Below are 25,740 nucleotides of genomic sequence, written 5' to 3' on the forward strand. Positions count from 1 at the left end.
TAGCATGGTTATATGGTTTGGGTGATGGCTGTAGTTGGGCATATCTTTTGGGAAGGTACTCTGTTTTTTGGCTGTGGCCTTTCTTTTAGGGCCTTCTGACATCTGGGGCAAGAAAAGACTGAGGATATGACGTCGGCCATGCGCTTTTATACCCTGACGCTCTGATGTCAGGGCTGTGCGCCCATGACCGACGTCAGCCTAATACTTTGGTATTCGGGCCGACCGAGGACAGCGGACTACCCATAAGTAAGGACTGCAGCAATGTGGATCTTCGAACATCTACATTTATGGTAGGTACAAAACTGTACTTTTCCTCCCACATCCCAAAGACATGCTGCAGGTGGATTGAACACTCTAAATTGACTCTAGGTGTGTGTGTGTGTGTGTGTGTGTGTGTGTGTGTGTGTGTGTGTGTGTGTGTGTGTGTGTGTGTGTGTGCCTTCTGTGGAAGGTTGGGCACCGGGCTGGTAACTCAACACTATAAAACTCCACTGCCAATCATGAGCGGACAGGTGATCCGCTGTGGCGACCCCTAACTGGGAAAAGCCGAAAGAAAAAGAAGATCTTTCTAGATATTTTTGTTGATCTGTTCTATTTTCTGTAGTCTTTTAACAGTGACACTTATTGTTTTAATTGCTTTATTTTATTTATTTATTTTATTTTACATTTGTTAACCGGGCTAGTCCAACTGGATATATTTCCATTTTCAGTAGTGGCCCGGGGAGAAAAGCTCCAGTAGTAACAAATAGAAATTGAAATTAAAAATTAAAAAGCAATGTTATTACATAGTAAATGAAAGGATTTCAATAAAAAATAATACAAAAAATACAAGAAGTCATAATAAAATAAAGTAGGTATTTACAATAGTAAAGGTGACAATAAGTACAGGATAAATTATTATACAGTATGATTCATGAGGACTTTCAGAACATCAAACAGGATAGATTATGCCAATATGTTGAATTGTGTTCACCAGTTACAGTCCTGCTTCCAAGGAGTGTGCATTGATGTTCTGGTAAATTTAGTAGGAGGAGGAAATATCAGTAGTGAAGCAGAAGGTTAGTCAGGGTTGCTACAGGGGCATAACCAGTGTGTTTTGAGGTTTTGTTTAAAGACTGGCAAGGAAGAAAGTAAAATTAGTTCATTAGGCAGTAGTTTCCAGTTTTTCCCCACAGAGTTGGAAAACAGAGACTCTCCAGCCATGTTGTTAGACTTGCTTATGCTAGCAAGAAGTTTGCTAGAAGAGCATAGAGTATTTAGATTTTTGTAGGGGGTTATGAGATTGGAGAGTATAGGAGTGCTTGTTAGGTTGATAAAATATCTTGTGGGCAATGGTGAGTTGGGAGACTTTCAGATGGTTTTGAAGTTCAAGCCAGCTAGCTGCATTAGATTCAGACAGTGGTGAGTTCTAAAGGGATTGCCAGTGGCAAAGCTGGCGATGTTGTTATAGGAATTAGTTAATTTGATAAGATTATTTTTCTTTAGGTTAGTATATATGGGGAGGCGTTCAGAAGAGTTCAGATTAAATGGGAGTGTGCAATCTTGGTTCTGGCTAATGGAGTTAGGAAAGGTTTGATTCTATATAAGGAGCCTATTTTTCTGTTGACAGTTTTTATGGTGTTATTTATGTGGCTGTCGAATGTAATGTTATTGTCAATAGTAATTCCTAACAATTTAGTGGTAGAGTCAGGGAATATAATCGTGCCATTATTGGAAATGACAGAGAAATCTATGGGGGAGGACTTACTGGTGGGTTTAAAGAGAAGGAGCTTAGTTTTTTTAGCATTGAGGAGGCGGCAATGTTTTGTGAACCATGTTTCAACTATGTTAAATACATTCTGAGTTAGAGAGTGTAGTTTTGATGGGGAGTTTGCTGAGCATACTAGTGTAGAATCATCTGCATATTGAATGCAGGTGGCTTGTGGAATTGCTACATGGAGGTCATTGATAAATAGTGAAAAAAGAAGTGGGCCTATAATAGAGCCCTGAGGGACACCGAGGGTGACTGGCAAAAGGGATGATATATTATTTTCCCAGAGAACTGCCTGTTGCCTATTGATAAGGTAGGACTTGAACCATTTAACTGCCAGAGAGTCAAGGGAAAGGGATTCAAGAATGTTGATAAGAAGGGCATGGTTTACTATGTCAAAAGCTTTTGAGAGGTCAATAAAGAGTGCAGATAAGAGGTTGTTTTTATTGCGATTTCTGTTGATGGCATCCGTAAAGGATAATAGGGCAGCTGTGGTGCTGTGTGATGGCTTAAAGCCATGCTGGCAGTTTGCTATTATGGTATGTTGAGATAAATGTTTTAATAGTTGTTGGTGAATGCATTTTTCCATAATTTCTGCTAAGGGTGATAAAAGAGCTATTGGCCGGTAGTCAGAGTAATCATTTGAGTTCCCCTCTTTGTGTAGGGGGATAATATGGGAGATTTTCCAGATGTCTGGAATGATTCCCTCTTTAATGGTTCTATTTATTAGGATGGATATAGGATAGGAAATTACTTTGGCTGCTTTTTGCAGGTATTCAGATGGTAGCTGGTCAGCAGAGGGAGTACAAGGCTTAAGTCTTTGGATGAATTTGTAGATGAGAATGGAAGAGATGGGTTGCAGATGGAATGTTGGTAGAGTGCCAGGTACGGTGGTGGGAAGGCTTGAGTTGTCTGGGATTAGTTGACTGGCTAGTGATTGTATGGTCTCTGTGAGGAAGGTATTGAAGGCATTGGCAGTTTGATGGGGGGGGGGGGGTATTTGGATCGGCCGGAAGTGGGGTAGGTGTACGAGAGTGCCCTGGGAAAAGGAGTTTATTTATACTAGACCAGAACTTCTGGGGATTGTTTTGGTGATTTTGCTGTAGTTTACAGTAGTAGTTATTTTTGTCTGTAAGTGTTGCCTTTTTTGTACTATTTCTCAAATATAGTTTTTTCTGTTCGATGCTTCCATGATGGCATTTGATTTCTCCTCTTCCTTTCCCTTATTGCCCTGTATTTTTGTGTAAGACTTTAATCTGTTATTAATTTAGCTGCACAGTAATGTATCCTATGTACTTCTGTTATGTCACATGAATTTCTGTCAATAGCCTTGATTATTTTATTCATTTGTTTTATCAGACTTAACATTTTGGGTTTTACTGACTTACTGTAATCTATTTCCTTAATCAATCTTAATATTTGTCTATGATAAATGGGGAGAGGGTTATGTCAGGAACGGCATCTGGTGTAAAACTTCTGCCAAGTGACGTATGCAGACAGTACAGATTTCCATACAGGATTGGTCGAGGCCCAGGTTAACAATGACCACCAACAGTCGTACTATTAGCCAACAGGGTGTTGTTGGAAATTGATTTACTGTTGGCTGAAGGAGAAGAAGACATGCCTGAAGGTAGGAAGAGAGGAGGAAGGTTAGGAGTGTGGTAGTGAGGGTAGGAACTTTGAATATTAGCAGTATGACTGGTATAGGGAGAGAGCTGGCTCACCAGGCTGAATAAAGAGAAGGTCACGGTGAGCTGCCTGTCGGGTGCTAGGATCCGCCACATAACGCAAGCACTCAGGTCACTCCAAAGCAAATACAAATATGACTCGGTCATTGTACATGCTGGTGTGAATGACCTGAGACGTACCTCCCTGGACTACATGAAAAGAGACATAGAGGAGCTCTCTGATCATGTAGCCCAGGCTGGTATGACCCTGACCTTGAGCAGCATCTTACCCTCACCTAGAATGATGCCACAGTACAAAGACAAAATGATCGATTTTAACAATTGGCTAAAATTTTGGTGTCATTCAAAGGGGATCCAGTGTCTGTCAGCCTGGGATGACATGCTCGACAAGCCACGTTGCTTCGCTAGGGACTGCTTGCACCTGTCACCACTGGGCTTTCAGATATTGGCAAAGGCTCTTGCCACCCCCATAGTGCCTTTTTTAGGCAAGGCTCAAAAGTCAAACCCACTCCCATAGACAGCACAAGGAACAAGAAACTAAGTGTAATGCTGCTAAACGCCAGAAGTCTTAACCTCAAGATGCACGCACTCGAAGCTCTCCTCAGTATGGAGAACATCGATATCTGTGCAGTGACAGAAACCTGGTTCAAGGCTCCAGAGAGCACCCCAGCACTACCAGGTTATACCACATATCATGCTTTTCGGCCCCAAAACCCGGACCGAACCACAAAAGGAGGGGGAGTTTCCATATTTATCAAGGATATCCACACCTCCAGGTTAGTGGCATTGCACGAAGTATCGGAGACCATCCATGTGCAACTAACAGTGGGCAAGACTGCTTTTCAGTTTATAGCATCCTACAGACCACCCTCTCAAAGTCAGGAATCCCACTCGGCTTTCTTGAAAACATTGGAGAACATGAAGATCTCTCCGAACACCATTATATTGGGCGACTTCAACTACTCAAACATTGACTGGGAGCACTACTCAAGCCCCAGCACCTTAGCCCAAAGGTTCCTGGAAATTATAAACTCAAATGCTATGGAACAACTAGTCACCACTCCCACAAGAGGGGACAACATACCAGACCTGATCATTACCAACATGGGGACTCTATGCTCCACACCAGAAGTATATCCCTCATTGGTAAGATCAGACCATAAATTAATCTCACTGGATGTCCACATCCCGACCCCACCCCCAGCCCAGAAAACCACAGTGAAAAACTTCTCAAAAGCGAACTTCTCACTTCTCAAAACTGAAGTGGAATCCTTCAAGGCCCCAGGGCCAGTGCAAACTATGGCCCAAACTGCAGAATCCTATATAAACACATTCTACGGACATCTCCAGGAATGCATGGATCATGCTATCCCAAACAAAACCAAGACCCAATCATCCAAAGGCAGGCGTCCAGTCTGGTGGACCCCTGCCATAAATAAACTGTACAACAGAAGGAGGAAGCTACTACATGATAGAGCAAAATCCCTAATAGGGAAGGCATCTCTGATCAGTACTAGCAAAAAATTACGATCCCTCATAAAATCCTCCAAGGCCAGCTTCAGGAGAAAAATTGCACAGGACACCAAAGACAATCATAAGGCTTTTTTCAGTTATGTTAGAAACCTGGGATGCAACTCCCAGACTTGTTCTGAGTTGATTCTAAGCGACAAAAATACACTGAACCCACAGACGTCGCCAATATCCTGGCAGACAGGTTCAGTGCAAACTTCTCCACCCCTCCCCAAAGAGCAAGTATCTATCCCAGCAGAGGGCTGCCTCCCAAACATCTCTGATGCTCAGGTGAAGGCTGCCCTCTCCAAAGCAAAAAACACTTCTTCCATGGGACCAGATGGCGTCCCAGGTTGCGTCCTACATGAACTCCAAGAGGAACTAATCCCTCAAATAAAACAGCTATACAATCTCAGCATCACTACAGGATATGTGCCCACAGAATGGCGTACAGCAACAGTGGTCCCACTCCACAAAGGTGGAGCCTCTACGGACCCTGGAAACTATCCCCCCATAAGCCTGACTAGCTTAGTCTGCAAGGCTATGGAGAGGATCATCGTGGAGCTCATAAACAAAGACATTGGGGACCTGCAGACACTAGATCCTACCCAGTTCGGCTTTGTCAAGGGCAGATCCTGCCTTTTGAACCTGGTTGACTTCTTCGAAACAGTCAACAAAGCCATAGATGAAGGGAAGGTAGTCCACACAGCCTGTCGGGACCTTGCAAAGGCATTTGACACAATACCCCACTCTGGCATCATAGATAAGCTATCCAGCTTAAATATAAACCCCTATGTCACAAGATGGGTCGCAAACTGGCTCAAAGACAGAACCCATAGAGTGAGAGTTGCTGGAGCCATGTCAGACTCGAAACCAGTCACAAGTGGCGTCCCACAGGGTTCTGTCCTGGGACCACTCTTGTTCGGTATATACTTTTCCGAGGTACAGGCAAACGTGGGAGGACTATGGCTCACCAAGTTCACAGACGACTGCAAACTGGGCACCATAATCAACTCTCGAGCTGACACAAACATCCTTCAAAAAGGTCTCACAGAGACAGATAACTGGTACCAGCGCCATGGTCTAAAGCTAAATGCCAAAAAATGTATAGTCATACCCTTTGGCAAAAACAATGTGCCCACAAATTACCACATAGGCGGAAACCCATTAAGTACAGAGAAAGTTATTAGGCACCTGGGGACCCAAGTTGATAGCAATCTCTCCTTTGAAAACCACTTTGCCAAAATGGTTAGAAAGACCTTCTACATTGCCCACCTCATCACGAAGGGTTTCACATCTAGATCAAGAGAGGTAATTGTGCCCCTTTATTAATCCCTCATCAGGCCCATCATAGAATGCAATGCCCCTTTTGGGATGTACCTTACCCGACACCTGCAACAATTAGAAAGACCCCAAAAAGTATCTCACCAAGAGGATCAAGGGTCTCAAACAGATGCCATATGCTGCTCGGTTAAAAAAACTCCAGCTCTACTCAGTTGCATACCGCCTACTTCGAGGCGATCTATGCCTGACATACAAAGCTATGTCAAATCCGGAATTAATGGGCATGCTCCACCTCAGTAAATCTAAATCCCTTAGAGCCACACGCTCGAGGGACTTGAACCTCAGCACAGAAATAAATAGAACTTGCTGGAGGGACAGGTTCATAACCCAGAGGCTCCCTTCGCTCTGGAATAGAATTCCAGTTCATGTGAGGCAGAGCACCTCACTGAATCTCTTCAAGAAGAATCTCGTAAGTGGATGGGGGATCGTAGGCTTGTCCCAGGGATTACTCCGTGTCACTATTAGACAGAGGCACAGTAAACTAAACCTTAAAGGGCACAGTATACTCAAATCAAGGGGTGGCGTAAGCCATACAGAATCGGGCTAGGCTTATAATTGCCTCAGGGCAGATAGCCTAGTATGAACCTATGATGGAGAGAAGGAAGGTTGATATATTGGGCATGCAAGAGACCAGATGGAAGGGGAGTAAGGCCAGGTGTATCAGAGGCAGGTTCAATTGTTCTATCATTGTGTGGATGGGAGGAGAAGTGGGGTAAGGATTATCCTGAAGGAACAGTATACCAAGAGTGTTTTAGAGGTGAAAAGAATATCAGACAGAGTAATGTTAATGAAACTGAAAATTGATGGTGTAATGATGAATGTTAGGGCATATGCTCAGCAAGTTTGGTGAATGATGGCTGAGAAAGAAAAATTTTGGATTGCATTGGATGAAGTAGTGGTGAGTACCCAAGGGTGAGAGTGTTGACTGGAATGGATTTCAGTGGGCATGTTGGTGAAAGGAACAGAGGGGATAAGGAAGTCATGGGTAGGTATGGTGTTAAGGAGAGGAATGGAGAAGGATAGATGGTAGATGATTTTGCCAAAAGGATGGATATGGCTGTGGTGAATATGTATTTTGAGAAGAGGGAGGAGCATAGGGTGATGTACGAGAGTGGAGGAAGATGCACACAGGTGGATTATATCCTGTTTAGGAGGGTCAGTCTGAAGGAGATTGGAGACTATAAAGTGGTGACAGGGGAAAGCATAGTTAGGCAGCATAGAATGGTGGTCTGTAGGATGACGTTGGTGATCAAGAAGAGACAGAAGAGAGAGAGCAGTGCCAAGGATCAAATGGCGGAAGTTGAAAAAGGATGATTGTGAGTTGGAGTTCAGGGAGGAGTTAAGACGGGCACTAGCTGGCAGTGAAGAGTTACTGAATAGCTACTGAATAATTGGCTAACTGCAGCAGAGCTGGTTAGAGAGACAGCTAGAAAGGTGCTTGGTTTGACATTTGGACAGAGGAAGGAGAACAAGGAAACCTGATGGTGGAACAAGGAAGTACAGGAGAGTATACAGAGAAAGAGGTTGGCAAAGAAGAAGTGGGATTGTCAGAGAGATGAAGAAAGTAGATGGGAGTATAAGGAGATGAGGGATATGGTGAAGAGAGAGGTGATGAAGGTCAAGGATAAGGCATATGGAGAGTTGCCTGAGAGGTTGGACACTTAAAGAGGGAGAAAAAGACTTGTACCGATTGCCTAGACAGAGGGACTGATGTGCAGCAGGTAAGGGTGATAAAGGATAATGAGGGAAATGTACTTACAAGTGAGGAGAATGTGTTGAGCAGATGGAAGGAGTACTTTGAGGGACTGATGAATGAAGAGAATGGGAGAGAAAGACGGTTGGATGATGTGGGGATAGTGAATCAGGAAGTGCAACATATTAGCAAGGAGAAAGTAAGGACAGCTACGATGAAGATGAAGAATGGAAAGGCTGTTGGTCCAGATGACATACCTATGGAAGCATGGAGGTGTTTAGGAGAAATGGCAGTGGAGTTTTTAACCAGATTGTTTAATGAAATCTTGGAAAGTGAGAGGATGCCTGAGGAGTGGAGAAGTGTTTTGGTACTGATTTTTAAGAATAAGGGTGATGCGCAGAGCGGTAGTAACTACAGAGGGATAACATTGATCAGTCACAGCATGAAGTTATGGGAAAGAGTAGTGGAAGCTAGGTTAAGAAGGGAGGTGATGATTAATGATCAGCAGTATGGTTTCATGCTGGGAAAGAGCACTACAGATGCGATGTTTGTTCTGAGGATGTTTTTGGTGATGTATAGAGAAGGTCCAAAGGAGTTGCATTGTGTCTTTGTTGATTTACAGAAAACGTATGAGAGGGTGCATAGAGAGGAGTTGTGGTATTGTATGAGGAAGTCAAGAGTTGCAGAGAAGTATATAAGAGTGGTACAAGATATGTACGAGGGTAGTGTGACAGTGGTGAGGTCTGCGGTAGGTGCGATGGATGCATTGAAAGTGGAGGTGGAATTACATCAAGGATTAGTGCTGAACCCTTTCTTATTTGCAATGATGATGGACAGGTTGACAGACGAGATCAGACAGGAGTTTTCGTGGACTATGTTGTTTGCGAATGACATTGTGATCTGTAATGGGAGTAGGGAACAGGTTGAGGAGACCCTGGAGGGGTGGAGATATGCTCTAGAGAGGACTAAGACAGGATATGTGTGTGTGAATGAGTGGGAGGATAGAGGAATGGTGAGGATGCAGTGAGTAGAGTTGGTGAAGGTAGATGAGTTTAAATACTTATGATCAACAGTTTAGAGTAATGTGAGTGTGGAAGAGAGGTGGAAAAGAGAGTACAGGTAGGGTGGAGAAGAGTGCCAGGAGTGATTTGTGACAGACTGGTACTAGTAAGAATGAAAGTGAAGGTCTACAAGAGGGTAATGAGACCAGCTATGTTATATGGGTTGGAGACGGTAGCATTGACGAAAAGACCGGAGTCAGAGCTGGAGGTGGCAGAGTTAAAGATGTTACGATTTGCACTGGGTGTGAAGAGAATGGACAAGATTAGGAATTCAGATGTCAGAGGGTCAGCTCAGGTTGGACATTTTGGAGACAAAACCAGAGAGGTGGACTTGCATTGGTTTGGACATGTGCTGACGAGGGATGCTAGGTATATTGGGAAAAGGATGCTAAGGATGGAGCTGCCAGGTAAGAGGAAAAGAGGAAGGCCTAAGATAAGGTTTATGGATGTGGTGAGTGAGGACATGCTGGTGGTTGGTGTGACAGAGCAAGATGCAGAGGACAGGAAGAAATGGAAACAGATAATTCGCTGTGGCGATCCTTAACATAGGTTCATAGGTTGGTACTAGGCTATCGGCCCTAGGGCCTATACAAGCCTAGCCATAACAATTCCCTGGCTATTTCTTCCCACACTATTTACTTCCCTGGACCCCTGTCTAGCAGGGTGACTGAGGTGATCTCTGGGGTGAATTTCCTTTCGCCATCCAGTCGTCAAGGTTCCTTTTGAAGAGGGCCAAAGAGGTGCTCTGCTTCATAGGTTCATAGGTTCATACGAGGCTATCTGCCCGAGGGCATTTACAAGCCTAGCCCATAGTTTTGTGGCTTACGCCACCCCTTTAGTATGGGGAACTATACCCATTATTTTGCTGTGCCTCTGTTGAGCAGTGACACTGAGGTAATCCCTGGGGTATATCTGCGATCTCCCATCCATTGGTCAAGATTTCTCTTGAACAAGGCCAGCGAGGTGCTCTGCCTCACATATACCGGGATTTTATTCCACAGCATAGGGAGTCTTTGGGTGATGAATCTATCCCTCCAGCGTCCTATTAATAGCTGTGTCGAGGTTTAAGTCTCCCGCCCTTGTGGCTCTGACGGATCTAGATTTTTGAGGTGAAGCATATTCATCAAATCTGGGTTTGACATGGCCTTGTATGTTAGGCAAAGGTCACCTCTGAGCAGCGGTGCGACTGAATAGAGCTGGAGTTCTTTCAGTCGGGCAGCATAGGACAGATGTTTGAGACCCTTTATCCTTTTGGTGAGGAACTTTGTGGCCTCTCCAGCTGCTGCAAGTGTCGGGTCAGATACATTCGAATGGGGCATTGTACTCAATCATTGGTCTGATGAGTGATGAGTATAGGGAGACTATGACCTCCCTTGATCTAGATGAGAATCCCTTCATGATAAGGTGGGCAATGTAGAAGGTCTTCCTAACTACTTTAGCTACATGGGTGTCGAATGACAGACTACTATCAACCTGGGTCCCCAGGTCCCTGATAACTTCTTCTGTGCTCAGTGGATTGCCACCTATTTGGTAGCTAGGGGTAACCTTGTTTTTTCCGAAGGGTATGACTATGCATTTTTTGGCATTTAACTTTAGGCCATGGCTCTGGCACCAGTTACCTGTTTCTGTGAGACCCTTCTGAGACCCTTCTGAAGGATATCTGTGTCAGATGTGTTTTCTACTATCTATAGGCCCAGTTTGCAGTCATCTGCAAACTTTGTCAGCCATAACCCTCCTGTGTTTGCTTGTACTTCGGAAAAGTAGATGCCAAACAAGAGTGGGCCCAGGACTGAGCCCTGTGGTACACCACTTGTGACAGGCTTTGAGTCTGACATGGCGCCAGCAACTCTGACCCTGTGGGTTCTGTCACTCAGCCAGTTTGCAACCCATCTTGTGATGTATGGGTTAACATTTAATGCTGATGAGTTTTTCAATGATACCCGAGTGGGGTATTGTATCGAAGGCCTTCGCCAGATTGAGGTAGGCTGTATGGACTGCCTTTCCCTCATGCTTGACATGTATGGGCAGTCTATTCCAGAGTCTGGGGATTCTCTGGGTCAGGAACCTATCCCTCCAGCATGTTTTGTTTATTGTGATGACAAGGTTTAGATCCCTGGAGCGTGTGGCTCTGAGGGATTGGGATTTCTTTAAGTGTAGCATGTCCAACAGCTCTGGATTTGACATGGCCTTGTATGTTAAGCAGAGATCACCTCAGAGTAGACGATATGCGACAGAGTATAGCTGAGTTTTTTAAGGCAGTCAGCATAGGGCATCTGCTTTAGGCCTGTGATTCTTTTAGTGAGATATTTCTGCGACCTTTCGAGTTGTTGCAGATGTCTTGAGAGGTACATACCAAATGGGGTGTTGTATTCTATAATGGGTCTAATGAGGGATGAGTACAGTGGGACAATGACCTTCTTTTTTTCTGGATGAAAAGCCCTTAGTGATGAGGTGTGCCACATAGAAGGATTCCCTGACTGTTGTGGTGATGTGGTTATTGAAGGTGAGACCATTGTTCACCTGTGTCCCTAAATCTGTTATCACACTTTCAGTGTTTAGTGTACTGCCACCTATGTGGTAATTCACGGGTACATGTTTTTTCCCAAAGGGGATAACTATACATTTCTTGGCATTGAGCTTGAGCCCATGGCTCTGGCACAAAGCATCTGTTTCTGTAAGGCCCTTTTGTAGAGTATCAACATAATTTGAGGATTCAGTAATGGCTCCCAGTTTGCAGTCATCTGCGAACTTTGTTAGCCAGAGTCCCTTAGTGTTGCCCTGTATTTCAGAGAAGTAGATGCCAAACAAGAGAGGTCTCAGGACTGAACCCTGAGGTAATCCACTTGTCTGGAGCTGGATTTGGAGTCAGCTACGTACCCTCATCAGAATTTTTCTGCCGCAGTGATCATCAGCCGCCCGTTTGCCAGTTCCAGTTCTGCATCGTACTTCTTAAGATGACCTTTTTTGACCGTTACAGATAAGTGCCCGGTGGGGTTTTCTTACTTATTTTGCTTACTGTTTAGACTTACATGTCATCTAGGAAAAGGAAGAGTGCTTGTGGGAGACAGATTCCTCACAAGGACACACACAACAAGTGTGTTTTTTGTCTAGGTGAGGCCCACGACCATACATCCTGTTCAATCTGTAAGTCGTTTGTCCACAAGACCCTACATAGCCGATTAGCGGCTTTAAATCTTAATCTTGAGAACCAAAGACTCAGACGCTTGACATTAGGCATGGAGGAAGGAATAGGCCCTTTTGACGAGCCACCTCGAAGAAGGCGAAAAAAGTTAGGCCCGAATCCCAGGCTGTACCACAGGCATCTGAACAGGCTCTAGAGGCGATTGAAGACCCAGAGACCATGCAGACGATGGTTACCAAAGCATGCCCAGGAGCCTTAATGTAAGCTGGGATGTGGGATACCAAAGGTACGTCCACTGAGGTAATTCAGCCATCGGAGTCTGATGGCAGAGGGGAACCACTGCTCACATTCTCAGAAGCCCCTGCTCCTCCTGTTCATACTAGGCCAACTTCCGGTTGTACTCTAAGTACTCCTACAACACCCTTGAAAAGGAAACAGAAATCCAAGCATTCTGAACCCCCACAGATGCCTGGTTGGGAATGCTTCTCTCAAAGCCTGTTTCAGGCATTACAATCACAGCAACTTCCTCCTACTCTCACTCCTCAACCAATCCATGTGCCAGAGGAAGAATAGTCATCTTCTGAGGAGTCCTTCTCCTATGAAACTCAAATTGAATCCCCCACGGAATTCATTACTCCAGAAAAGAACTCTATTTCTCCTGAATCCCCAGGAGAAGAATTCAGCTTTGGGGATACCATCTCTCTTATGAGGGAACATTTTAAGTGGCAGGCCTCTGAGGTTTCAGAAGCCAAGAAAAGGTACTTTTGCCTTTTGCAAATTGAACAGCCATCTCCCTCTGCTGTGCTTCCCTTACTGCCTGCTTTTCAGGATGCTTTCCTAGCTACTTCAAAGTCACCAGACTTCCAACCCCCAGCTGCTAAATGACCTGATAATTTTTACAGGGTTTCCCAAGACACATAGTTCTCTGCAGGAACCCTCCTGCAGACCCAGCAGTTATAGCTGTTTCTGCAGATAGGACATCCAGACAACTACCTTAAATGGCTCTTTATCCAACTGATAAAGACAGTAAATTTATGGACAGGACAGGTAAAAAGGTATATACATCCTCTACTCTGGCCATTAGGGCCCTGAACTACGAAACCTGCATGGCAAGTTATGTTCTTGACACCATTTCAAAAGCTTCCACCCTTCTGTCTGAGGTTCAGGATTCCCCTGTCAGAGCACAACTAAATTCACTCCACTCCCCAGCATCCCAAGTGACCAGGCACTCCATTAAGTGCAGCTATGATGCTGTGGAGGCTGCATCCAAAGCTGCTGCTTCTGGATCAGTGCTTCATCATTAGTCCTGAGTACGACTACAGCCCCTCCACATGGATGTTCAAACTAAACTTCTGGATGCACCCTTTGACAATAAGGCCCTCTTCGGACAAGCTTCTGCTGAGCTTCTCAAATCCCTACAAGAGAAGGGTAAAGAGTTACACAACCTCAAACACCTGCTGGTGTCTCCTGTTCCTAGATATCATAGGAACTATCCTCAGAAACCCGCATTTGTAAGAAGGCAATCTTTTCACTCAGTACCACAATCAAAGGGATGTAGACAGTCAAGAAAAACTTCTACTCCCAGATTTCCCTCCAGATCCTCTAATATGCTTTTTCGGAGCCAGCCTGACCACCCCAGGTCTACTGCACTGTGACTCACCCCTTCTGCATCCAGCCACGTCTTTATCCCTTTGTCTCACTGTCTCCCTTCCCTCCTGGTGGAGACCAACAACAGAACAATGGGTCCTTCTCCATTATCCAGAAAGGATATTACATGACTTAATGGATGCTCCCACCTTTCCAACGGATTTCTCAACCACCAAAAAACCATATCCACCTGTTCCCACCCATCATTCATCAACTTCCCAATCTAGGCACCATAGAAACGGTGCCCTTCCCTCAAAAGAACACAGGCTTTTATTCCAGAATGTTCCTGGTGCCAAGGAAAGAGGGTCCTTGGGGACCTATCCTGGATCTATCCTTTCTCAATATCTTCCTCCACGTACCCAGTTTCAAAATGATTACTTTACCTCTTCTCTTGCCTCTAATCCCCCCCCAGGCATTCATGGTAGCTCTAGATCTCAAGGGTGCCTACCTTCACATCCCCATTCATCCGGACTACAGGAAGTTCCTCAGATTTTCAGTAGGTTCCTGTCATTTTCAATTCACTGCATTGCCTTTTGGTCTATCCACTGCCCCAGGAGTGTTTACAAAGTGTCTAGCCCCCTTCATTGCCCATTGCAGGACCCAAGGCTTACAAATATAACCATACCTAGATGACCTAGTCATCCTGCATCAAGACCAACAACTCCTACTCCAACAACAGGTGTCGAACACCCTCTCTCTTCTGGGGTTCACGATAAACGCAGAGAAATCTCACCTGACTCCCTCACAGGACATGATTTTCCTGGGGTGCAGACTCTGCACAGACTGCATGAAGGCCTTCATCCCAGCACAAAAGATTCAGGAACTCTGTCTGTACCTCAAACAAGCCCTCACCAAAACCTCCCTGACAGCTCGGGAATTCCTGAGACTGTTATGCCACATGGCATTCCTTATACCCATGTTCCACATGCAAAAAATTCAGTGGATGTTAAAAAAAAACTTAGGGACCCAACATTCACAACCCTTGAACTCCCCACTTCCACTTCTCCTATGCCTAAAAAATGAGATCCACTGGTGGATATCTGCAGTGCAGACCAACCCGGGGATCCACCTTCAAATCCCAGCACTACAACAGCTGTCCACAGATGCCTCATATCTGGGCTGGGGTACAGTATTACAGACAAATCAACACCACCTTGCAGTGCAAGGAAAATGGTCTACTGTAAGAGTGAAAAACCACATCAACATCAAAGAAATGAGAGCCCTGCTGTTAGCCCTTCTAACATTCACTCCCTCTATCCTACCAGGAACCCTAAAAGTAATCACAGACAATATGACTGTCCTGTGGTACATAAACAAACAAGGGGGGACCAAGTCCTACCCACTATGCAGCCTGGCCTTCCAGATTTAGGATCTAACAGCTTCCCTCAGGGTCCATTTATTAGCCATGTATATCCGCTCAGAACAGAATGTTATGACAGACACACTCAGCAGAACCTCAACCCCCTCTCACAAATGGATGCTTCACAGAGAGGTTTTTCTAAGTTTGATACAAAGGTGGGGTATTCCTCAAGCGGGCCTATTTGCCTCCCCAGTCAACAGGCAGATGCCCAACTTCTGCACAAGGAACCCACATCCACAAACTTGGAAGGTGGACGCCTTCTCTTTTCATGGGGGGGGGGGGGTGCACGTGTTTGCCTTCCTCTCCTTCACTCTAATCCAAAAAGTCCTAAAAATTCAGAAGGACAAACCAAAAATCCTGCTGGTGACCCCCTATTGGCCAAGAAAGCATTGGTTCCCCTCTTTTTTTCTCTAACCAAGGGCAATCACCACAGGTTATCCCACCGTCTAGACCTACTCACACAGAACAAGGGATCCCTGCTACACCCACAGGTAAACAACCTAAAATTGACCTTATGGGTGATAGAATCCTTATCCCTTACAGACACCTTTATTCAGAGGATGTATTCTGTTCTGCAGGAGACAAGAAAACCTAGTACTGGGATAAACTATGTAGCTAAATTGCTTAGATTCTCCAACTGGTGTCATAGGAACAACCAGGACCCCTAACTATGTCTATTCCAAGGGTCCTATCCTACTTATGTGAGCTACTCCAAACAGGACTACCATATTCCTCAATCAAAGTCCATTTGTCAGCCATTTCTGCCTGTCTGCCCATTTCACCACCCCTGGCATCCAGACTGGAAGTCAAACTTTTTCTAAAGGGAGTCCTCCATATCAAACCCCCACAGAAACCCATCCCTCCACCGTGGGACCTAAACTATGTATTAGAAAAACTTACATTGCCACCCTTTGAGCCAGCACATTCTGTTACCTTGAAACTTTACACATTGAAAACAGTCCTGCTAGTTGCCCTCACCTCCACCTGGAGGGTTTTAGAGATCCAAGCCCTTATGGGCACATCCCTCTACCTTGTTTTCCACAAGGATAGAGTTGTCCTCAGGACCAACCCTTCATTCATGCCCAAGGTAGTTAATGAACTCTTGTTGAATCAATCCATTAACCTACCTGTTTTTTATCTTCTTCCACAAAATGCCTTAGAAAGGACCCTACATTCCCTTGATGTACACAGACAACTTCAATACTACTTAGACAAAACCAATGAGGTCAGGAAGTCAGATCAGTTATTTATTTCCTTCCATCCCAGAGCCCTAGGAAAAGCTGTTTCTAAGCAGACCATTGCCTCCTGGATCTCGAAGTTCATTTCCTTGTGCTACACCCACCATGGGAAATCCTTACAAGGCAATATTAAACCCACTCCACCAGAGCAGCTGCTTCCTGTACTGCCTTTTTCAAAGGCATAGACTCCTCTTCTATTTTAGAAGCAACTACTTGGACCTCAGTATACACCTTCACCAAACACTACAAGCTGGACATAACATCCTGTGCTAGAGCAGGGTTTGCCAGGACTGTCCTACATTGTCTCGTTGACCACAGGAACCCTTCCCCCTCCCAAGTTCATATTTAAAGCTCTGGTACTCTCCCTACTGTTATGAATACTGCAACATCAGAATAGAAGGACATAGAATAGTTGTGTAAGAACTTACCATAACTTTAGCTGGCCTTCTCTTCTGTGCTGCAGTATTGAGTCCCACCCTCCTACCCAGTCTCTTTCTAACTACTACCCCAGGTATCTCCTGATGGCACATTGTCATCATTCCACATGGTCTCTACCTACACAGCCATTCTACTGCCCTGGGACTGGCCTACATACAAGTCTAAGGGTCTCAGATTAGGACCCTCCTGGTCAAACCTCATAGGCACTACTGTGTGCGGCAAAACAATTCTGATGAGGGTACATGCAGACGTCGTTTTTATACCTAGTGTCGGTTTATGGCCCTGGTAACCAACGTCACATGTACCCTCCTGGACTAAGACTTTGGGATACTGGCCGGATGGTGGCACTGCAAGCAGCATCTCCCTGCTGTTATGAATACTGCAACATAGAAGAGAAGGACATCTAAGGTTATGGTAAATTCTTACACAAGTATTCTTTTTGCTTTCTCCTTTGCATAAATATTACACAATATTGAATCTCTTTATTTCTCATGTCCATATTTCTTCTTCAGATGTCTCCTGTTTCTCTCTTTACTTTGGGAACTCATTGTTGATTCATACCTGTGACATAACGTGTTAGACTTTCTATACTAAGTCATTCACTTTGCAGGTACTCCATAACTTCAACTTCTATTTGTTTAACTTCTGCTTTACTAATTTTCCATTCTGCATTCTCCCTTTGTGATCTTATTTTTTGTATTATAAAATTTTCCATATCTGGGTGTGTTTGCCTGTATTTCTCTTCAAATACCTTTGGACCTGCTTTTTTTTGTATTGATTAGTTTGGCTTTCTCCTTTGCATAAATATTATGCCATATCAGATCTCTTGTTCTTACTCATGTCATGTTTCTTTTTTTTATATCTTTCAAAAATCTCTAGGTTTTGTTTATATTTTTGCACTTCCTTAGTCTATTATTTTTCCAGACAGTCCAAGGTTTCTTGCTCTGTGTAATGTTTTTCATGAACCTGTTGTATTAATGAACATAAATTTGCATTTGAAACTTTTGACAGTGTCTCTTGTGCAAGTATTTTTTTTCCCTCTAATTTCATTCTTAATCTTTTTGAATATCTTCTGCTGGAAATTCTGGGCTTCTTGCATCACTGTAACGATATGTAATGGATTTCTTTTACTTGATAGTCCAGTCTGTCATCTTTATGGCTCTTTTTTGACCTGTCAGTTTTTGTGGACTACTTCGCCCTTCTACAACAGGGAGACCATCCTTTTTTGGGAAATTACTTCCTTCTACAACAGGGGGCTATTCCCCTGCAGACAACCTGGATTAAAAAGTAAATCTGTGCTTGCCACAAGAAAATTTTAAATTTTTGCAGGGGACTCCCTGTACTCAAACAGAATTTCAAAAAATTGGAACTCTATCCTCTAGCACTAAAAACAGACCAAAACGGAAACTCCAAGAAGTAATTAATATGTCACCTGAGTGTAAATGGATCTTCTGCATCTGACTAGGCTGACTGCGTTAATACCATTATATTTCATGCCTTTTTGTCTCTGGAGCATTCCTGACTGTACTCATTCTCACTTCTGATGTCTCATTACAATAATTTCCTCCTACTCTCGCTCAACTATATCTTTCTTACTTTTAATCTACCTAAAGTACTTTTTCCTCTCCTCTAAGAAATAATTTTTCAGAAAAAATTTATTTTACTACACTGAGGACATATGTCAAGAGTAATGCTTTTCCACGAAGTAAACTCATTACTGTGCTCATAAACTGCTTCTCTGTACAAGTATGTGGTTCTTATATATGTGTGAAGCATATGTTGGAAGTGTATTCCAGTACTGTATATAATGTCTGAGAGATAACCTTATACTGTATAGTATTCTTCAGTTTTTGTTTAATATTTCATGAGTGCTTTATAATTAAACAATATTTGGAGCTTTTCTCCCTGTGCCTTCGTTGAAAAGGGATTCATGCTAAACCCACTCAGACTATCCTGGCAAACAAAGGCAAAATAAAAAAAATAAATAAAATAAAAGTTCAGTTTTTATAATATAGCAGCTCAAAGCCTTTCGTATATATTAAAAACAGAATGCAGTAATAGGTTATGATGACTTCAATTTGTGCCCCTCCACCTCTGTTACTTACTATATACTGTCTCACTTATCCCACTTCATGCCATCTCTGATTTTGTCCCAGCATAATACCACCCTTATCTAATTGATGTACAGAGTAAAGAGCTTTGATTAGAGACTGGCATTGTTCAGACTGACATGAAGAACTCTGCAGAGAAAAAATAAATTAACATACTGCTTATTTACTTTTTGCTGAGTTGATTGGTTCTATTTGGCCTGTGTCCTGTCTTCATGGAATAAGTGATGTGGTATTTGCATGGGTTAGGGGAAATTTAAGGGATCTAGTTATGAATTAAAATACCTTCTTTAGAGCTTTTCTGTTGTGCATGAACAGTGGTATTCAGATGTAGAAATTAATAAAATTTTATCTTTTTTGTTTTATTTTAGACCTTTTCCTAAAGGAGAAGAACGGAAGAAGGCTTGTTTAAGAACTCTGTCTGAGATTAAAGTACAGCCAGGTAAGACAAAAAGGTGTATTTTGTGAGTATGTGTGTGTGCACATGTGAATTTTTAGTAATTTTTTCCTCAAGTGCTTTTTGCCTCCAGTTTGCATACTATCAAGCCTTCCTGCCAATAGGTCTGGAGACCAATCTTTGTCTGATGCACGGTATCCTGCCTGTACCCGAGGTGGAGCTGTCATGTAGACAGTCATGGAGGATTTATTCACCTGCCATCTGACTCTTGTGTGAGGGCATCCTCATCATCCCTACAGCCTGAAGCCTTAGCTTCAGCTCCCCCGCCCCCAACCGGGGCTGTCCATGTTTCAGGACAGACCGTAATTGTCTCCAGGCTGGAGAATTACCTGATGCCGCTGCCATCATAGTGTGCATTGGCTGTGGGAGCTTTTGTGTGCTCTGACTACATGCCCTGTTGGCAGATAATCTCACCTTGGGGACTTCCTACTCCCTCCTTGACTGCATGCACACTCCCAAATAACACATCCCTTACTGCTACCATCACCGAGCCCACATCCTCCTGCTCCTGGTCCTTACTGCTGGGCAGACTTCCAATTGCACAGGAGTAATGTCTGCCAGGACACCACTACTGTCTCCCTAGTTTGGATAAGATGCAAGACACTCATTGTCCATCCTCCCCTTCATAGCTGTTCTGAAATAACTCTGGTTATCTAGCTTGCAGTCAGAGCTTCACCCCTTTGTTCCAGAGACACTTTTTTTAACTTATGACTGAATTCTGAAATGATTGCATTCTGCTAGTCTCGGTGTTTTATTCCAAAGCCCCTACCTTCCTCAGAATTTCTTGATCTGCCCAAGCCCTCCAGCCTTCTGTACTATAGTTACATAAAGATGGAATACAGTCCTATACATCTTTTGTTATGGCAAGTACACAACTTCCATTTATTTCTACTTACAATTTAACTTTCTAACATGTTAATTTTGAGAAGTTTCCACATTTGATGCCAAGGAAGCACAAGCCCACCATCTTTACCAGACTTCCATAGGCACTTGCTTTTTCCCCCAAATATTTTGTATTTCTAATACCATGATGAGAATGGACCCCATTCCTAAGTCAAAGTACGATTAATGTTCATGAAATTAGCATTGTTTCAATCTTTGATGTCAGCCAGAAGTGCTCTTCGTAGCACCTGCAGTGTGCCCAGTAATGACATCTTGTGCAATGCATACAGGGTTACGTGGATTGGTAACATATCTAAATAAAACTGTAGGTTCTTTTTAATAAGACCCATTGCTTCTACTACTGTTGGAACTGTCTGGGTATCTTTCTTCCACGTTGCTCTTGTTTCTGCCTGCAGATCCTGATATTTTATGACCTTGTGTATCTCTGTACGCAAGACACTGTAGTCACTGGGTGTGGCGATTTCAATGATCAGTGCTACTTTTGTCTTCTTTTCTTAGACCACTATGTCTGGTTTTCTAGCATCTATCTTTTGAACTGTTGGTAATGAGGATCCCATGTGATATAAACTTCATTTTCTATGGTACTTTTGTGGCTCATGTTTCCAGTGTTTTTCAGCCACTTCAATACCATAATATTTGCACAATCCCCAATGCAACAGTCTTACCACATTATTATGCCTTTCAGTGTACAGACCTTCAGCCATTAGTGTGTCACAACCAGCAACAAGGTGTGCGACTGTTTCCAATTCAGTTTTGCAAAACCTACATTTGTTGGTTTCGCCCACATGTTCAATGGACTTTCTAAACAAACATGTATGTAGCCCGCTGTCTTGGGCCGCCAATATTAACCTTTCATATCTTGGTTTGAATTAGCCTTTCCTTAACCATTCCTGTGTTTGTTCCTGATCAACATGAGGTTCTTCCAGAAGTTTTCTATACTTGCAACTATATTTATGCTTTTTCCACATTTCTTGCCTTCTCATCTGGTCTTTCACTTTATATTCTTTCTTATGTTTTTTGACACATTCAGTTGCTGCCTGATTTTTATCCACTTCTGGTTTGATTTCCATTCCTGCTTGATGCCGATATGCTTCTGCTATATTAAGCAGGGAAGTCCTTATAGATTTATTCTTCTCATGTTTCAAAACTTTCACTACGTTTGGGTCTTGTGAGGTCAGCAGATATGTGTGGAGTCTCACGATTGCAGATCTATACATGTAATCAATTTCAAGGAGGCCCATCCCTGCTTCGGAACGGGGGATATGTAATCTTGGTATGCACTGATTTTATGGATAATTTGGTAAACATGAAGCATCCTTGTTTTAATATCTAATTTGTCTAACACGATTTTGGGCCAGTCAGTCACTCCAAAACTGTAAGTTAGGACAGGAAGAGCAAATTGGTTTATAGTTTGGATTTTGTTCTAGATAACAGTGTTTTCAGGATTAATTTAAGTCTTCTAAAGTATTCCTTACCAAGTTTTATTCGCATTTGTTCATGTTTTATTGCTGATCCTTCATCAATTTCCAAATATTTACACACTCCATCTTGCTCAAATTCTTCTATATCACATTCTTGTCCCAAACTGATGCTTTTGCACATTTATCAAGACCAAATGACATTCTTGTATCATCTGAAAAACTTTTGACAACTTGCAGTTATTCTTTTAGTTCCTCATCTGATGGGCTATACAATTTTAAATCATCCACAAAGAGTAGATGAGAAGTCTTTAGACTTTGTTGTTTTCTAGGAGCCAAATTATAGCCATGGCCTAAGCTGTTAAGTAAACATCTTAATGGTTAAGGGCAAGACAGAATAGCAATGGTGACAGAGTCACCCAGGAATATCTCCCTGGGATAATAATTTGCCCTTTATCATGGCTTAATTGCAAAATGGTCTGCCACTGTTTCATGGTTACTGTAATGTAGTCGATCAGGTTAGGGGTGTATCTTATACATTTTTAAGTACTCTTTTATCCATGAATGTGGGATACTATCAAATGCTTTTTTGTAGTCAATCCATGCCGTACTTAGATTCTTCCCCTTTTTACAGTTCTCCAGTATGACTTTAACAACAAATGATCCTTTGTTCCATATGACTTTCTTTTATTGCCTTTTGTTCTACTGTCATAATTGAGTTTTCTTCTAAATGACTATAAAGTCTGTCAGCATCAGTTCCCATGTATAGTTTATACATTGTTGGAAGGCAAGTTATTAGTCAATAATTTTTAGGGTAGCTTGCAGGTTCACTCTTAAGTAGGAGCATTGTTTTTCCTGTTAGCCAGATTCGTGTCTGTTTGGGGTGCGCATATAAAAAGTTCTTACTCGTGGCTAAGTCTTTGTGCAAAGATGTTAATACTTTTAACCAAAAGTTAGGTACTACATTTGGGCCTGGGGTTTCCAGTTAGAGGCTTTTCTTAATTTTGTTTCAATCTTTCTGGCTGTTACTTCATGTCATTTCATATCCTGTACATTTAAACTTCTTATTCTTTCTTTTACTTCTTTTATCCATTTAGCATCTTTGTTATGTTCCACAGGATATTCATAAATACTTCTCCAAATTGTATCTATTTCTTCTTTTTTGGCGGTCTTTCAATTCCTTTTACCTTGTTTCCAAATTCTCTATAAAACATTTTTGGGTCATCAGTAAATTACTTATGTGCTTTTCCTTTATATTTGTCTGTGTATCGTCTAAGTTTTTCTGCCTTTGCTGAAATTTGTAGTTTATTTGCAGTAGTGTATGATAGATCCTGATCTGTTCTAATACTGTGGATTGCTTTTATCACATCTGTCTTAGTATTTTTGTTGATCTATTCCCTCTTCTATAGTCTTCTAACAGTGACATGTCTTGTGTTAACTGCTTTATAGTTTTGTCTGTTCGATGCTTCCTTGATGGTATTTGATTTCTCCCTTTCCTTTCCCTCACTGCCCTGTGCTGTTGTGGTAGGTCAATTGTTAATTTAGCTGCACTGTAATATATCCTGTTTACTTCTGTTATATCGCATGAATCTCTGTGGACAATCCTAATTACTGTGTTCATTTGTTTTATCAGACTTCTGACTTTTGGGGTTTTATTGACCTATTGCAGTCTATTTCTTTCATTGATCTTAATATATCTATGTATGTCTATTAAGTCAAGCAACTCTTCTCTTAGCTCATTTTCTTCCAGATTGAGGGCACATCCCTTGTTTTCCATTTCCTGCGGGCATTCTACAGAAAGTTCTATAGCATCTTCCTGTGGTACCTTCTCTTCAATTTCATCCTGTGCCATCCATTGCTCTGTCATGTGGGAACTCACTGACCTATCACTCCTTAACATTGACTGCATCAGAGTTGCCTGTTCCTTCCCTTGCTATCTAGCTTCAAGTGAACGTTTATACTGGTTTCCTGTGGAAGGCTTCAAAATATCTTGATATGGTATCTGACCAATTGCTTCCTGTTCCACTGGTTTCCCCTTAATTTGTATATCTATTGGTTGATCCTGTTGTGGTGCTTTCTGCATTAGATTTTCTACACTGAATCCTTCACTTTGAAGGTACCCCATAACCTCAATTTCTATTTCTTTAACTTCATTACTAATCTCATTTTCCTCATTGTCTTCTTATTTTTTGTATTGTAAAGTTTTCCATGTCTGAATTCCTTTGCCTGTATTTCTCTTCAAATATTTTTGGTGCTGCTCTTTTTGTATTGGTTAGTTTTGCTTTCTCCTTTGCATAAATATTACACCATAGTAAACCTCTTTTTCTTTCCCACCTCCATATTTCTTTTTTATACTTTATAACAATATCAAGGTTTTGCTGTTTAGATTTTCACACTTCCTCAGATGCTTCTTTTTCCAAACAGATCAAAGTTTCTTGATCTACATACTCTTTTTGAAAAATCTGTTGTATTAATGAACACATATTTTCATTTGAAGCTTTTGACAGTTTTTCCTGTGGAAGTATTTTTCTTTCCTCTAAATTCTCTCTTAATCATTTTGTATATCCTGCACCTGGAAATTCTGGGCTTTTGCATAATAGTAACAATGCATAATTTCTTTCTTATCTTCAATAGTCCACTCTATCATCTTTATGGCTCTTCTTTGGCCTATCAGTTTTTGTGATTTTTGTGGACTGCTACATCCTTCTAGAACAGAGGGCCATCCTCCACCTGGGCCTGGTCTAGCCCCATTGTAGGAATGTTTCCTTATTCTGAGGATTCTACTCTGTCATTTTTCCAGTCCTAGCACCAGTGCGCATACCAGAATTGGGCACTTTTTATCCTGGGTCTTGTGCACCCCGCTGTCTTTTTCAGTTTTTGACCTACTTCTTTCCACGATGTATGCTATATAAATGCAATCTATATATCACTATCGCCTTGGTGAGATTTTGTGGAAACAGGGTCCACCTAGTGAAGGTACTCACCAAGCCTTGAGGATGAATTCAATTTCAGCACTACTACTTTCCTTTGCTTGCACACTTTTCATTTCTCCATTCGGACCCTTTTTCATCTCTCCCCTGAATGTGGATCAGTATGTTGACTAAACACTCAGTCGTCAGACCTTTAATACCCTAGCCAGAATAAGCAGCATCAAGAATTACCTTGTGCATCAAGGGGGGGGGGGGTTACAAAGGGAGAAATTTGTGAGTGCCCATTCAATTGTTTAGGTTAGTCGTGATTGTACATAAGATACTTTGCTTAATATACCATCATAGTTCATTCCAGTACATGAGGAATTTGCAGGGATATGAACCTGTCACACTTCCGTGCTTTTTAATTTGATGATGGTGATTAAGATTCTTTGCACTTGTGCTTGAGGAGCCATTAGCTCTACCAAGAAGTAAAAGGTCTAGGAAGGTAGGATATTTCATGACTCAAAAGGCCAAATTTAGATCACCACAGAGGTTCCCCAGTTGAATAATATGTTGTGTCTGTCACCACTGCAAAACCCTGTCTTTGAGACCCACCAGTTTCAAAGAGACAAGCCTGAGTAATTTCATCAGTGCTTAGCACTTTGTGGGGATGAAGGTCCAGAACACAGCTTAGGTGGGGGACATATACAAGGACTCTTGGAAGGAAGGTGAAAAAAATGTAACTTGAGTCTTTGAAGTTTATCCTGCCCATGGTGTTTACTCCCTTACTGTCTGTGTTATTGTGGAACAAGAGGCTGTTCACCCAATTTTCATCTGAAAAGAGGTCAGATGTCAAAAATAGAGGACCTTGCATATGTGAGAGAGAAAATGAGACCCAGAAATAGCTACCAGCTGTCACCCCTCTTTGGTGACCTCAGAAAGTTGACATCTCTGTGTCATATTGAATGGACCTTAAAGTCCCTGGGAATTATTTTTTGGTCTGAATTCAGGACCATTTGATTGCCTTTGCCATGCTGTGAGTCATTGGCCACACTATGTTCACTAGATCGTT

At 42.5% G+C, this 25,740-nt stretch overlaps 1 protein-coding gene across 1 annotated transcript in view; it reads left to right on the forward strand.

Moving 5' to 3' along the window:
* PI4KA (phosphatidylinositol 4-kinase alpha) overlaps positions 1 to 25,740 on the forward strand; it is a gene marked incomplete at its 5' end in the record, with an annotated part of 2,160,482 nt that overhangs the window by 1,931,890 nt on the left and 202,852 nt on the right. Inside the window, 1 exon segment of the mRNA XM_044068731.1 lies at positions 19,350 to 19,420. Coding sequence (XP_043924666.1) covers positions 19,350 to 19,420 — 71 coding nt within the window.

Source organism: Protopterus annectens, chromosome 4.part0 (assembly GCF_019279795.1).
Source record: "Protopterus annectens isolate FY-2018-M chromosome 4.part0, PAN1.0, whole genome shotgun sequence".
Lineage (NCBI taxonomy): Eukaryota > Metazoa > Chordata > Ceratodontiformes > Protopteridae > Protopterus > Protopterus annectens.